The 15072-nt window shown below is 33.8% G+C and overlaps 1 protein-coding gene across 1 annotated transcript; it reads left to right on the top strand.

Annotated features, from left to right (window-relative positions):
- The first annotated feature begins 611 nt into the window (after positions 1-611).
- On the top strand, positions 612-4217 carry LOC108987797 (squamosa promoter-binding-like protein 7). Its single transcript, XM_018960809.2, has 3 exons — positions 612-1524; positions 1726-1844; positions 3528-4217. The coding sequence occupies exons 1-3, from the start codon at positions 767-769 to the stop codon at positions 4007-4009; spliced, it is 1359 nt and encodes a 452-aa protein (XP_018816354.2). The 5' UTR covers positions 612-766; the 3' UTR covers positions 4010-4217.
- The last annotated feature ends 10855 nt before the right edge of the window (positions 4218-15072 follow it).

The following is a 15072-nucleotide window of genomic DNA, read 5'->3' as shown; positions in this document are numbered from 1 at the left end:
TAGGGCGACTAATACCGCCTCTTTATTGTCATAGATTATCTGTGTAATTGTTAGTGTGAAATACATCATTTAAACGAGATGTAAAAGGTTTTCTTTCAACTTATTTATAAAATAAAAACATTTATTAAACATATATACTTGAAAATATAAATTAAAAAACTAATACGTCTCTCTTAATCAAAAGATCACGTACTTTTCATATATTCAAAAAATACATAATAATTTTTTTTAAAATGAATTGAAAGGAAAACTCGGCAATAGTCATAGGGAGTGACGGCCAATGTGAAAGTGCGTGTGGAAACTCTCGAGTCTCGCCCTCGCTCTCGCTCTCGCTCTAAACTGAGCACTGGCTCTGGCTCTCTCGAGTCTTATCAGTAAGCCCTCTCTTTCCATTTCTCTCTCTCTTTCTCTTAGCTATGGCTTATTGTGAAGCTACTCGCTTGGATAGCATCGTAGGTCCCACTTCTAAACGTGATAATTTACCTTATCCACCCACTGTCTCTCACGTGCCGCTGCTTCTGTCTCCTCCGCCCCAACCTCTCTCTCTCTCTCTCTCTCCACCTTTTCTCTCATGGATTTATATCATGCCATTGCAGTGGAACAAAGAAACCAGACCCACCTTCACTGATCTCCGCCTTTTTTCTCTCTTTTTTTTCCCTCCCAAATCCCTCTTCTCCCCCTCCATCTCCTTTTGTTCTGTATATATATACAAAAAAAAGGTACGACCAGCTAGTACTATTTTCCGATCCTGATCGATAAGCATTGTATGCACCAGAGGTTCCAGACCCACCGGTACCAAGCTATCAACCATAAAATAACTCCCTTTTGCGCTCGCGCACACACACAGGGGCAGAGGGAAATGGAGATTGGCGCGAGCATGGTTGGTCAGATCAGCAACGTTGAGAGGGGGCAAAATGGTAATAATGCAAATATTGGCTGGGATATCTGGGAGCTTAGTACTTCAAGGTGGGATTGGAGTAGTTGCACCAGTTCGTTGTACACCCCCACCACAGCTACCTCCGATGCCACCACCCTCCCGGCGGAGAGTTTCAGCACCACGCGTCAGGATGTGACTGCCTCTCACGCGCTCCAGTTCCCTCACCACCACCAATTGCAATATTACCACCACAACCACCAGCATCATCAACAGCCGTCTCTCTACTCCGGAGCTGGGTCTCACTGCCAGCCGGACCCACAACTCATGTGCTTGAAGCTGGGAAAGAGGCAGTACTTTGAGGATACTACTCTTTTGGCTAATCGCCACATGGCTGGGTTATCATCATCTGTAGCCGGCAAGAGAGGCAAACCCTATTACGGTGCCGGAGGTGTTGGTATTGTTGGAGGGCCCTCATCCTCTCCATTGTTACCGCAGACGGTGCCGAGATGCCAGGTGGAGGGGTGCCACATGGCCCTTCTGAACGTCAAGGATTACCACCGGAGGCACAAGGTCTGTGACCTACACTCAAAGGCACCCATGGTCGTCGTTCTAGGGTTAGAACAGCGCTTCTGTCAGCAGTGTAGCAGGTAACACAATCATCTCCTCCTTCCCACGGCGTTCCATGTTAATCCTTTTCGGATTTCTGTAAACCTAACCCCCCCACCCCCCGAAAAAAAAGAACCCATATTGGAGCAGAAAATATATATACCATATTTGCAGATCAGTATGAAAAGAACAAGTATATATTACTGGGGCTGATGGGTGTGACTGGGTGAAAACGAGCGCAGGTTTCATCCATTGTCAGAATTTGACGAATCGAAGAGGAGCTGCAGGAGGAGATTAGCAGGGCACAACGAGCGAAGAAGGAAAAGCGCTCATGATTCCGCCAACAGGAACTCTGCTCAAGGTAAACAAACAAATAAACCACTTGTTTCAGCCATTTTTATTTTATTTTATAAATTAATTAGTTTCTTTTTATGGTATTGGCATCAATTTTTCTTTTTAATATCATATATTTATTAGTATGTAACCGCATCATGTATATCTAAACTCTACTGAACTTGTTATTAATTTGTCTCCTAGAGGATGCTATTTTGAGTAACATGACGTAGTACCTGACACAGTTTATATATATATATATATATATGGATTATCTAGGGCAAATCATTGCCAGGGCGGGGTTGAACCCCCAGGAAAAAGCATGCATCAATGCTAGCTCCGGCTTTTAATATCCTGAAACACTCGTTAATATTGATGATGATGATGATGATGATGATGTACCAGTTACTTTTATCCTAAAATATATCTTAACAGATCATAACTAGAAGACAAGTCAGTTTATGAGTTTATTTTTGTATAATTCCCTTGTCATTTATATAGTATTTCTCTTAGTTCTTAATCCATTTATTTACATGCACTGTTGAAGTACTGTTCTTCATCTGACCAATTGACGGACTATGTAGAAAGATCATGATGTCCTTCCATTTCCTTTACATTGTATATCTAGTTATTAAGGTATTATATAATAAATATATTGCACGGCTAATCATGTCCACCATTTAGCTCAAATTACTTATTCTGACAAGAATTATCCATAAAAAGGGGAGGAAAGGATACTATCAGGAGATATTAGATAGTTTTGATGAAGTTCCTTTAAGTGGTAAAATTTACTTGGACACCCCCTAATGCAGGGTGAGTTTTTAATTTCTTTCTATCCTCTTATGTGTATGATAAACCCAAAGCAGGTAGGTTATTATTTTTATCTGATTACATGATGGACTGATCTTTGCTCCGTGCTAGCTGATACTATTTTTCTGCACATGCGTGCAGTACTTCGTAAATTCATTAGGTAGAAAACTTGGGGTTGTGGAGGAGAGGTACGGTCAGCTAGCATTCTAGATTCTAGGTAGATACAAAATATGTTGCCTTAATTTTAAGATTACAAGACGATATAAACGGGCCGGAGATATGGAGACTCGAGACAAGCTAGCTAGACAACACGTTATCATGTATATATTTAGCTAATTATTTATTAATTCATGTATTCCATCCCAAGGGAATACCTGGATTTCAGTCTTGTTAATAGATTATATGCATCGTTTCAAGCATCAAATATAAATATAGCATTAATTCATGCCCAGCTTTTGAAGAATTGAATCGTTAGTTTGTTTTATCAAATGATCATACGAACACAAAGTCATGTATGGAAAATACAATTATATACGCCAAATCCATTGACCATCTCAAAAGTAGTGTTAGAACTGCATCATGCAGATCGAATGATTATAGTCCTAAAGTGAAATGATTTTGGTGTATATATATATATATATAGCATTTGCAAGAACTTGCAGAAGGAATTTCGATAGGGGTAATGTGTTTGAGATAAGCCATGAAAAATGGCGCAACTTATAATTAGAAGTTGTAGTACTAATTAATTAGTCTCTTCCATGTGCACTTCTTCACCTACATGTAGGTAGATCTTATTCGCAACAAGTCAACTAGGCAAACAACTCACGTTACTGCATGCAAATTAGATGAGAACAAGATAACTGAACAATATTGCAAATTTGTTCTCTTGTCAAATTTACAGGTGCGGGATTACTATGCTCATCATCATCATGGTCGACAGGACGTGCTCTCTCTCTTCTGTCATCTAATACTAATTCTTCGGTCTCTCCGGCCGATCTCTCCTCAAGATCCAGTGCTGCACTCCACGAATTAATAGCAGAGCACCGTGCAGGCATCCTAGCTCGGCAGCTCATTTTGGATCAAGACTGGTACACACAAAGCCATGGAATGGAGGACCTAGGCGAGACCCAATTACCAAGGTCATATACCCTCATACCCGGTCAGCAGCACCAGATGTTTCCCGAGCCACATAGTTGCAACCACCAGTTCCATGAAAGTGACACGCATGTGACATTAGACCTCATGCAGGCTTCCAGCTCGGCATTTGGATTACTGTCTGCGAGGGGGAAAAGTAAGGAAGAGGCCGAAGAAGAGTGTTCCAACCTCTGTTTTAGCGGGATCCAGAGTATATCTGTTTTAGCGGGAGGACACCGAGATCAGTGAATGAGACCAACTAGTTTTTAAGGTTTATGACCATGATCATTTATTTGCTTCATAAATTCATCAATCATAATATTGGAGGATACTGTGTACTGAATAATTTCATATTTGGAAAATATTCTCTCATTCTACATATGCTTTCTGATACTACCTGATCATCAGGCACTACGTACGAAGTATAATCGTGATCTATTAGATAATTGACAACCACGAATTAAGGTTATTCGGTATATATCTCTTCCTTGGTCATCTTTTATGTTGTCTTCCGAACGCTTTACAATTAAAAGACACATACCATGCATGAAGACTATGAAGAACACCATGTGAAAGGGCTCCTTAAAGTTGCAAAGAATCGGCAAAGACAAATCTAGCAAGGGATCCACGGCTAGCTCTTATTATTGCAGAATTTATGCCAGACAAAAGTACTTTCTTTCACCGAGTGGATGCATGCTGCATGCATGACCCAAAAATGAATGAGCTCATGTGATCCCCAAATTTTAACCAATTCGACATGAGATCCCAGTACTCCCGAGTTGGATGCTTGGATATATCCATGAATTAGATTTTTTTGAGAGACATTGAACGGACTATATCGTATAGTATAACACTATACACTAGTAGCTATAATATACCATACTATATATAATATACTATATATTATATTATATTATATATTGGTATATTTGGAGGAAATAATTAATGTGTTCAAACAGACTAGTATGGTGTTCGAACATTGAGTGTACTGCATCAGGCTTTGTTCAAATGGAAAAATCTCGTAGAATGTGTTTAGAGGGAAACTTAGCGCCAACGTCCATGGAATATATACCCATTCAAACGGATATGTGGCATACGGAATCAATGCTTCCCTCCTTATTTGTCTTCATTTAAAAGAATTTGCATTCGAACGCTTGCCATTCAAATGGGTAATGGCTGAATGAAAATGAGCTCAATTTAGGCGCTATTGCGAAATTTTTGTGTTCAAACGAGTAGTTGGTACATTACAAATCCTACATGGAATTTATACATTTTCGGCGCTGTGAAAACACCGCAATAACCCATATACTCGTTGCAAATAATTTCTTCCAGCGTTTTTTCCCTCCAATCATATTTCACGAATCACGCGGATTGCAAGAGAGGAGCAGAGAGAGCGACGGGCAGCGAGAGAGAGGAGAGGTTCTAGAGAGAGAGGAGCAGCTTTTTAGTTGTGGTACTAAGGATTTTTTTTTTGTGGATTTTTTTTTTTTTTTTCGAATATATAGTTGTTTTGGAGATTTGATTTATGGTTTTTCTCATAAAGATTTATCTACATGTAGGTATTGGTGATTTGTGGAGATTTATTGGATTGCACAAATTTGAGGTAAAGTTTCTAAATTAGTGTAAGAAAGTTATGGTGAATTTTAGTAAGAAAGTTTGATATGTTAATGTTAATGTAACATTGTTAATGTTTTTAGTATGTTAGTGTGATTTGGGGATGAATAATTTGGTATTTGTGACAAAAATAATTAGTGTAATTAATGTACTTGGGTATTGATGTATTTATGTATTTTGTGTGATTTGTGAAAATAATTAATGTGTGATTTGTGAATTAATTAATTTAATATTGTTAATGTTGTCGGTAATTTATTGTGATTTGGGGATGAATAATATGGTGATTTGTGATATTGTTAGTGATATTGATTGTGATATTGTTGGTTTGTGAAATTAATTTGTTAATTTGTGATATTGATTTTTGATATTGATTTGTGATATTGTTGGTTTGTGAAATTAATTTGTTAATTTGTGATATTGATTTTTGATATTGTTAGTTTGTGAAATTAATAACTTTAATAAATACCCAAATTAAATACCCAAGTGTAATATGAATTATTTGCATAAAATTTTCAAATTATAATAATATTAATTATTTCCATAAAATACCCAAATTAAAATATAAAACATTAACTTGTCCTAACAAAAAATATAAACCAACAAACCAATTTCCTATAAATTAAACACCCAAATAATATGAATTATTTCCCTAAAATACCCAAAAGAAAAAAATACGATTATTTTAAAAAAATACCCAAATTAGAATAATATAAACCAACAAACCAATTATCTATAAATTAAACACCCAAATAATATTAATTATTTCCATAAAATACCCAAAAGAAAAAAGATGCGATTATTTTCATAAAATACCCAAATTAAAATAATGGATCGTATTTTCATAAAATATCCAAATATAAATAATACAAAACAACAAACCAATTACCTATAAATTAAACACCCAAATAATATGAATTATTTCCATAAAATACCCAAAAGAAAACAAATACGATTATTTTCATAAAATACCCAAATTAAAATAATATTTGGATATTTCCATAAAATACCCAAATTAAAATAATATAAACCAACAAATCAATTACCTATAAATTAAAATAATATACTTATGCATTTGTATGTACTTTTGGCATTTAATTATTCACGTATAAATATAGTTTGAATTATTTCTCTAAGTTTATGTTTTATATAAACTAGCGGTTTGGTTTACTACTTAGGAGTCGAATGTAAGTATATATTATTTTGATATGCAATTGAAGCTTAGACCCGTTCGAGAGTTGTGGTCAGAATATTTGGGTACAACTCTTGAATTGTCCAAAGTGAACAGTTTAAGATTTATCTATCATCTATATGACATATATATTCAGTCTAAATTCTTGTGTTAGTTATAAAAATTTTGGTTCAGTATTTCCTTTCATTCTTTGGGTGTGTGGTCTGTAAGTTGCTCGGCCATGAATATGGTCGATGACCTTTTGCGACCAGCATATTTGGAGAATTGTAGGGAAATGCTACCAAAATTTTGATTGACATGAGAGTTTTGGACTGAGTATATATGCAATATAAATAATAGTCTCTCAAATGAGATATGACAAACTACCTTATCAAAATAGAGTCAGCGAATATGAAAAGACCCTTGATAGTGTTTATCCATGAATTAGGTTTTTTTTAAAGACAGTCTTCGAGTAACGAAAATACAATAAATAAAAGTTGGATGCTGTTGGGAGATAGACTTATCTCAACTCATTTCATCTCATTTTATTTAATCATTATAATTTTTTTAAATCTCCACACAAAATAAAATAAACAATTCAACTTTTTCAAATCTCAAAACAAAAATAATATTAAAAAAATATATTTTAGTAATATTTTATTCAATTTTTAACTTTCATCTCAACTCATGATCTCAACTCATCTCATCTCATATACAAAAACAAACATAAGTTTCATTTGGATGTATTTCACTCATATGTGAATTCTAATAAATAGTAATAAACTATTTGTAAAGGGTGATGCTACAGCTCCCGCTGGGGGTGTAGTGTTATTTTATATGTGTTTTATTTAAGTAATTTTTTATATAGATCTTTTATTATTTTAAAATATTTTTAAAAAATAAAATAAATTTAAAACATCATTTAGAAAATATTTTTTTATCAGAAAGTAAAAAAATATATATTAAAAAATACTTTCTTAATCATGAAGTAAAATAAAAAATTATAAAAAATATTTTTAAAAAAATAAAATAAACTTAGAACATCATTAAAAATACTTCCTTAATTAGAAAGTAAAAAAAATTCATTAAAATATACTTTCTTAATCACGAAGTAAAATAAAAAAATATTTTTATGATTTTTTATTTTACTTCGTGATTAAGAAAGTATTTTTTAATAATATTGTGAATTTTTTTATTTTTTTAAAATATTAAAAATTATTAAAAAAATCTATATAAAAAATAATTTTTTAAAAAAAACACATAAAAAATACACTAATCTCTAGCGGGAGCTCCCAGCGGGAGATATAGCATTTCCCATTTGTAAATAGTATAAAAATAGTTGTGTACATGTAGTAATTAATAATATTGATGGAAAAAAGAGAAATACAACATTTGTTCAAGGAAAATGTTTTATACAGTTTCAGAGTGTGCAACTTTCGCACATTTATTTAAAAAAAAAAAGAAGATAAATTTGAGACTTAAATGAAAAAATAACTCATTTTTTAATAATAAATATATATTTTTTCTAAATATAATACATAAGACTTGCATACTTAATGACTTATCTACCATTACTTTAAAGATACCATTAATTTGTAAGTGCTATGGGTTTTTCGAGGAGTGAAATTCTGTGATTGCGTACGATTATTATAATAAATCAGTTCTTGTGGCCATAAATGGTCTCCACCATTAGGGGTGTAACCGATCTAGTCTGATCTGGTTTTGAATAAAATCTAAAATTGAATCGGTATGAACCGGTTTTATATTTTTTAAAACCGATTAAGTACCGGTTATCCTCCTAAACTGGTACTTCCAGTTTTATCGATTTTCTATCCGATTCGGTCTGATTTTCCTATTTTTTTAAAACTATTAGTATAGTTATAAGTTATATATTAGTATTAGTTATAAATTATATATTCAATATTAGTATTAGTTATAAACTTTTAGTATTAATTATAACTATAGTCTATAGTCTATATTAGACTATTAGTATTATTTATAAATTTATATATTGTATTAACAGTTAATGTAATAATTTATAAATTATAATATGAAATTATAAATTAACATTTAATGTATAAATTTATAATTATATATTATATATAAAACTTATATATAAAAATATTTTTTTTAATATTTTTTTTATCAACCGGTCCGGTCCAAAAAATCCCTAAACCGGAACCGGACCGAAATTGGCCAGTTTTCACATTTTAAGAACCGGTTCCAGACCGGACCGATTCAAAACAGATAAAACCAGTCCGATCCGGACCGATTTTCCAATTTACCGGTTTGAATTTACACCCTTATCCACCATAATACTTCTTCCTGATGGATATATTATTGCAATTAAATTTTATAGGTCTCACGTTGAAAAAGTGGGAAAATATAAATTTCATAGGCCGAAAAAGATGGAAAACAAATCTTACAATAAAATACATGATTTTAATGGAAATAAAAAGATTATATATATACACACACACTAGTAATAGGATAACGTCCAAGGGACGTTTGCCTAATTTAGTCAATTAAAAATATTATTATATTTAAATTATGTTAAAACTCTAATTATTTATATAGTTTTATTTTTTAAAAAATATTTAACAAAATTTTATCATTTATTTAATGATGAAAGATTAGTATTTTATAAATTAAATTTGATAGTTTATTTATGATATGATATTTATATTTAATTATCTATTTTAAATTAGTGTTTAAATTTATACCATTAGATCAAATTTAGAGACTTATGATGAAGGGTTAGATTCCAATTCCCAAAACTTTCATTTTCCCTTTCTCCCTCTCTTTCCTTCCGCTGCAACAGCAACGTCTTTCTTCTCTCTCACCCGATCTCCTCTCCCAAGCAGTCGTGCGCCACTGTGCTATGTCATCGGCTTCCCCTCACGTCGGTGACCAAACGCCACCGTCGAAGTCCCTTGGCAGCTCCTCCCTTAGCTGCACGCGAGCAATCCGAAATGGGTCTCAACGCACGGATTCTTCACCCTTGTGCCACCGTGGCTTAGTTCCAGCTCCACTAAGCACCACCACCGAGTTCCCCTCATGCTGTGGACCACTTCCATGAAACTCACCACCTGTAGCTCCTCCCTAGCCCCACCATGCAGTGCCTCTAAAAGCACCGATTTCTCCTCATAGCGTTGCCTTTAGCCAAGCCAACGCCACCTCACCACCACGACGGCCTAGATCTGCCGCCTACAGCCCACAACGCCACCACCAGCCTTCCACGGCACCTCTCTTGCTCCTCCATACCCAGCTGAGCCTCTACCTCTTCCTTTTTGTGATTTTGTAAATTTGTAAATTTTGTGATTTTGTAGAATTATGATGATTTACGGTGAATTTGTGATCATTCTATGGTGATTTTGGTTTGTGTATGCTGTGATTTACTGATCTGTTGTGATAATTTTATGTGGTAATTTTATGATAATTTTGATAAAGAATATTACTATGAGAATGTAAAGAAGGACGAAGTAGGAAAATATAAAATAAGAATATTGTTCATTACTCTTCATTCAGAAACACTATTTGAAGTATAAGAAGATAAGATCACCAGCTAGCCTGTGATCACAGATCCAGACAGGCACTGAAACCCGGCCAACCACTTTTTGGACCTATGAGTTACTTCAGAGGATTATTGCAACTACGAATTACGGTCATTTACTTTTGCATTAATTGGTTCAAAATCATGATGTACTATAAAAGAGAAGTACTACACTTTTATTAATTATAAGATTTATTTTATTAATTATTTTTAAAATTAAAAATTAAAATTTTATAATTTTCAAATTATCAATAATTGAGATGTATAGAAATTATAATTTTTTTTTTAAATATATTTAATATTTTCTATTATAAAATATAATCACTACACGTTAGCGATTCGGAACAAGCTAGTTTTCATAATTATTTTATTTTATGTAATTTCTATATTCTCGGAAAACAAACAAAACCTTAAGCATGCATGCAAGCTTCCTTCGAATTAAGCAAAAAACCAGCAACTAAGCCAAAGTTAAAAAATGATCAGATCAGATCCGATCATATATGGCCCACAATTTAAGTTTCCCCGAAGATGCAACGAGGCTTCCTAATCAAGAAAACTAACCTTAGTGATCACGGCCACCAAACATGCATATAATTTTCACGTGAAATTGACAGACAATATCGATACTACTAAGTTTGAGAATAAAACAAACACCATATTTCAACATCAGTTTAATTCATATATATATATATATATATATATTTATCGACTGGTACGTACCACATGATACAAAAGGCCAAAGGGTACGTACGTACGTACAACTTCATCTTAGAATGTCATGTGCGTGATCACTTAAGAATCATCCAAGTACTCAAAAATCTTAAATACAAAGATTTTAAGATTTCATATCTTCTACCATAATCATCATAAACCACGATTTATGAATTGAAAAAATATTGGCCAAAAAATCGAGATTTCTTATAATTTTTGGCTAAAATATTTTCAATGATATGGAGAAATAAACCAAGTATATGTACTCAATTAAATTAAATATTAACTATGGGTAGTGTTATAAATATAGTAGAGTTTACACGCTCGATTTGTCTATGATCTGACTTTATATTCTAAAAATTATTAAGGAAATCAGCTTGATACTTGTACAAGATCCCTAATTTCGGTATGGTGCAATTAGGGCTGTTCACATGACTTGACCCGACCCGGAAAGACAAGTTCCGACCCGACCCCATATTTATATTTATATTTTTTTAAATTTTTATTTAGGACCCATAAAAGTGCATGGTATTTTTAATTTTTGGGCTTCTTTAATCTTGAATATGACGTCACATGACAACTTCTGATTACTGCACACGTTACATTAATCTTGTGTCGTTATAAAATATAAATGTGAGTTAGATGCAATTTGCCACATTGAAGGTTGGCTTGACATAGACCAAATCGTTTACTGCTAACCAGATTTTTATTCTCCTAGATACTGACATGTTGCCAGAAATTAAAGAAGCAATACCAAATTCAATGTGTTTGAAGCTTCCTTACTTGATGAGGGGTTTGGCATTGTCATCTTGCTGGTGAAACAAACAAACACACTTGAATCTATTATTGGTCGTTAAATACATTGTCTTGTAAACTACTTTTATTATGAGGAATCTCTAACACATTACAAGCTCAACAGAGTAGTATAATTCAAACTCTTATATTCAAATGCCACCTAGAATGTTCTTGCCGAAGTTGGAGTAATTAAAACCAACATTGACCTTCCATTATCCTATATCTAGAGGGTCATATGTGAAATTAATCATGCTTTCTTTATCTTGAACTAGGTTCGAAGGAATTTGTCTGGTTCCAAAAACCATATTTTATTCAATATTATAGAGATTTCTAGCCTTATATCTTTTATATGTCAATCCAACCTTGGCAAGCGTCGCATGTGGAAGTGCCATTATTGTCTCCCCTTGTCTAAAGTTTTTCCTCAAGAAGTTATACACAAAGTTGACAAGAATCTTCTTAAACAAGGATGATTTCTGCTCTGCCACCATTTCTGCTTCTCCCAGGAGATAAACCACACCATTTTCCTTGGCATTCTGCACAAACTGCAGCTCCTCTTCAATCCCCTAGATTGGACAAGAGACAATTTGATTGAAGGAATTTGTTGAGCTAGCCGTATTGAATGAACGGAGGCAACCTCATGGCACCTGTGATGAGCTACGTTGTTGGCCCACTTCCCAGCAGCTTGATATAAACTTGTGGATAAAGAATGCTATTCAATTGCATCCTTCATGCTATTTAAGGAATCTTCACTGGACCTCATTCAAAATATTTTTCAAAGTTATCTCTACATAGAAAAAAAAAATATGTTAAAAATATAATCAATTGAAAGGACTAATAGAGATTGATTATACCAAATGTGTTCACCTCTTTTTTTGTTGGATATTTCTCATAAATGCCATTCATATTTAAACAGAAATTAGCTGATATTCTTTCCTTGGCAATATTCTTGCTATTTGCAACCAGACTGGTTCATGTACCATACCCCATACAGAGGACCATGACATTGAAAATGTTAAGAGAATTGAATTGGATTACTTATTGATTACTGTGGAAGCTATTAATAGTTATTATACGGAGGACCAAGTTCTAATCAGTTCACGTAGAAGGCAAGAACCAGCACAAACATTACAAAGCAAGCCTGAAATTATCATCAGGATTTGGGTTTACCCATCTGAACCATTTTAAAACTAGAGGATCGACTGGTTCTAATTCCATGCAATCAGTAGAATATGTTAAAATTAAACGCTTCTCTCTCTCTCTCTCTCTCTCTCTCTCTCTCTTTCTCTCTCCATATATCACTAGTGGAACCTCTTTTTTATATTAAAACTAGAAATCCACCATTTTGATTTGGGAAATGCACACAACACATTAAACAATCTTCATCCAATTCTTTCACCATCTTAATTTAATCAGCAGAATAAGAAATCTAGATAGAAAAGAACTAAAACCATTCCCAAGTTGGGAATTTAAATATTAATATTATATATATACTATATATTTACTTTAGGTTTGGGCTGTTCTTGACAAAAAAAATTCCATACTTCCTTCACTTAAACCCATCATCCACACCCCTAGCTCCTATTGGGTTCTAAATGCAACCCTATGACCGGGGCAATCATTTCCAAGCGAAACGAACAACTTCACAAAACCTTACTAAACTTACAACCAACATCTTTCAAGTTTTTGCATTATCAAATATGCCAAGAGATTACATTAAATATTACAAAACTTAAGTACCTCTTTTCGATTGTTTGAAAAAATGCAGAAACTCTACCATTACAATGGTGTTCCTTTTGTAAAGAGCTCCAGCTCTGGCTTGTATTCTCATGGCGAGTTGACAAGGTGTGTCGGGTACGAGGTAACCCTGAATGAGTTGACGACAATTTAAAGATGGCTGGATTTGGTGCGCTAAGGCTCAGAAACTGCGCCATGGTTTGACGTCCCACAACATTAGAACCTAGGGAATACTCTTTGTTTGGGTTCAAATCAGCCAACCCAAACCCTAACCCTAACAGTTCAAATAATCCTTACCTGAGAAAGTGAAGATGCGACAGAGAGTGGAGATGTGAGTGAGAGAGCGGCGAAGGCTAGAGTTGTGAGATTCGAGATTCAGTTTGAGAGACTGAGAGAGGACGGAGTTGGGACTTGGGAGATAGAGAGAAGAATCGAAGATGGGGGGGATGGGAGACAAAGACCCGATTATGAGAGAGTGAAGTTCAAACAAAAATGTAACCTTGGCAAACACTGGTCTTAATATTTTCGAGTATCGGCTAATTATCCCGTATCGAACCGGAACAAAACGGAAGCGAAATCATTTACCCATTTTTTTGTATTTCAGGTCAATTAATTCGGATCGAGTCAAAAATTCGGGCTGGGTCGGCAGTACGGTTTAAATGTGGTATTAAGATTAGAGAAAATATAAATGTAAGCCTACTGTTTATGGAAGCCGGCACACACCTAGTATATTGAGTGAAGAAAAAAAAAATTTAGCGGTGAGCTGCGGTGTGCGACTGATGCGCAGCACAGCCCTTAAGATTAGGACTAAAGGCATGCCTCAACAGCTAGCTGGATCGAGTCCACGTTCCCCCCCGCCCCAACTGTACATTTTTTGGTCGCACGTTGTGCTTGTGCAGATCCAACCCACGTTGTGCTTGTGCATTTTTTGGTCGCAATAATTACTCTCTGTACTTTGTGTCAGCCGAAGTTATAATATATGACTTTTTTGGCATGAGTCTTATCTCAAATTGACTAATTATAAAAAATATAATTTTTAAATAGATAAATTTCGTATAAATATTTATAAATAAAAAAAATCCTAACTTAAAAAATATAAAAAAAACTATTTTTTATCAATATAATTTACTTTTTTACAAAAAATTTATAAGAAATTTGGCTGTTATTTCTGATAAAATTAAATATACGTGCCACAAGTTATGGGCATCTGTACAGAAAAGACATTTGAATTCCGATCGAGGCTAATATTACCAGTGCAGTTTCTGCGTGAAATTCAGGGATGTATCCATTTGAAGATCATCTTTACATTTCTGGGAACGGAAGATTAATTTCTACACAGATCCGATAATGAGAGAGAGAGAGAGAGAGAGAGAGAGGGTGATTAGACTTTTGGGCCATCGAGCTGATTGATTTCTGTATAATATAAGTTTGTTCAGTACATGCAATTAAACGGCATGCTAGCTAGCTAGCTTACCAAAGGAAACAGCTTCGGGACGGCTTGACCAGCCAATTTCATTCACTATTAATCCCAACAAAAATAAAAAAATCTATTAATCATTTTAATTTTTATTATTATTTTATTATTTATAATATAATATTAAATAATAATTTATAAATAAAATATAATAAATAATTTTAATCACTTAATATCATATCATAAAATAATAAAAAGATAATAAAAATTAAAATGATGAATTACAATACTCTAAAATCTTTCTTGCTGCATGCATGGCAAGT

Source organism: Juglans regia, chromosome 5, assembly GCF_001411555.2.
Source record: "Juglans regia cultivar Chandler chromosome 5, Walnut 2.0, whole genome shotgun sequence".
Taxonomy (NCBI): Eukaryota; Viridiplantae; Streptophyta; class Magnoliopsida; order Fagales; family Juglandaceae; genus Juglans; species Juglans regia.
This window is presented reverse-complemented; position numbering and strand designations above follow the sequence as displayed.

Bases quoted from the DNA above. Each gene is read 5' to 3' on its own strand.
- LOC108987797 (XM_018960809.2), top strand. From the start codon at position 767: ATGCACCAGAGGTTCCAGACCCACCGGTACCAAGCTATCAACCATAAA. The intron at 1,525-1,725 runs GTAACACAATCA...AAACGAGCGCAG, and splicing joins TTCTGTCAGCAGTGTAGCAG to GTTTCATCCATTGTCAGAAT. The intron at 1,845-3,527 runs GTAAACAAACAA...TCAAATTTACAG, and splicing joins CAACAGGAACTCTGCTCAAG to GTGCGGGATTACTATGCTCA.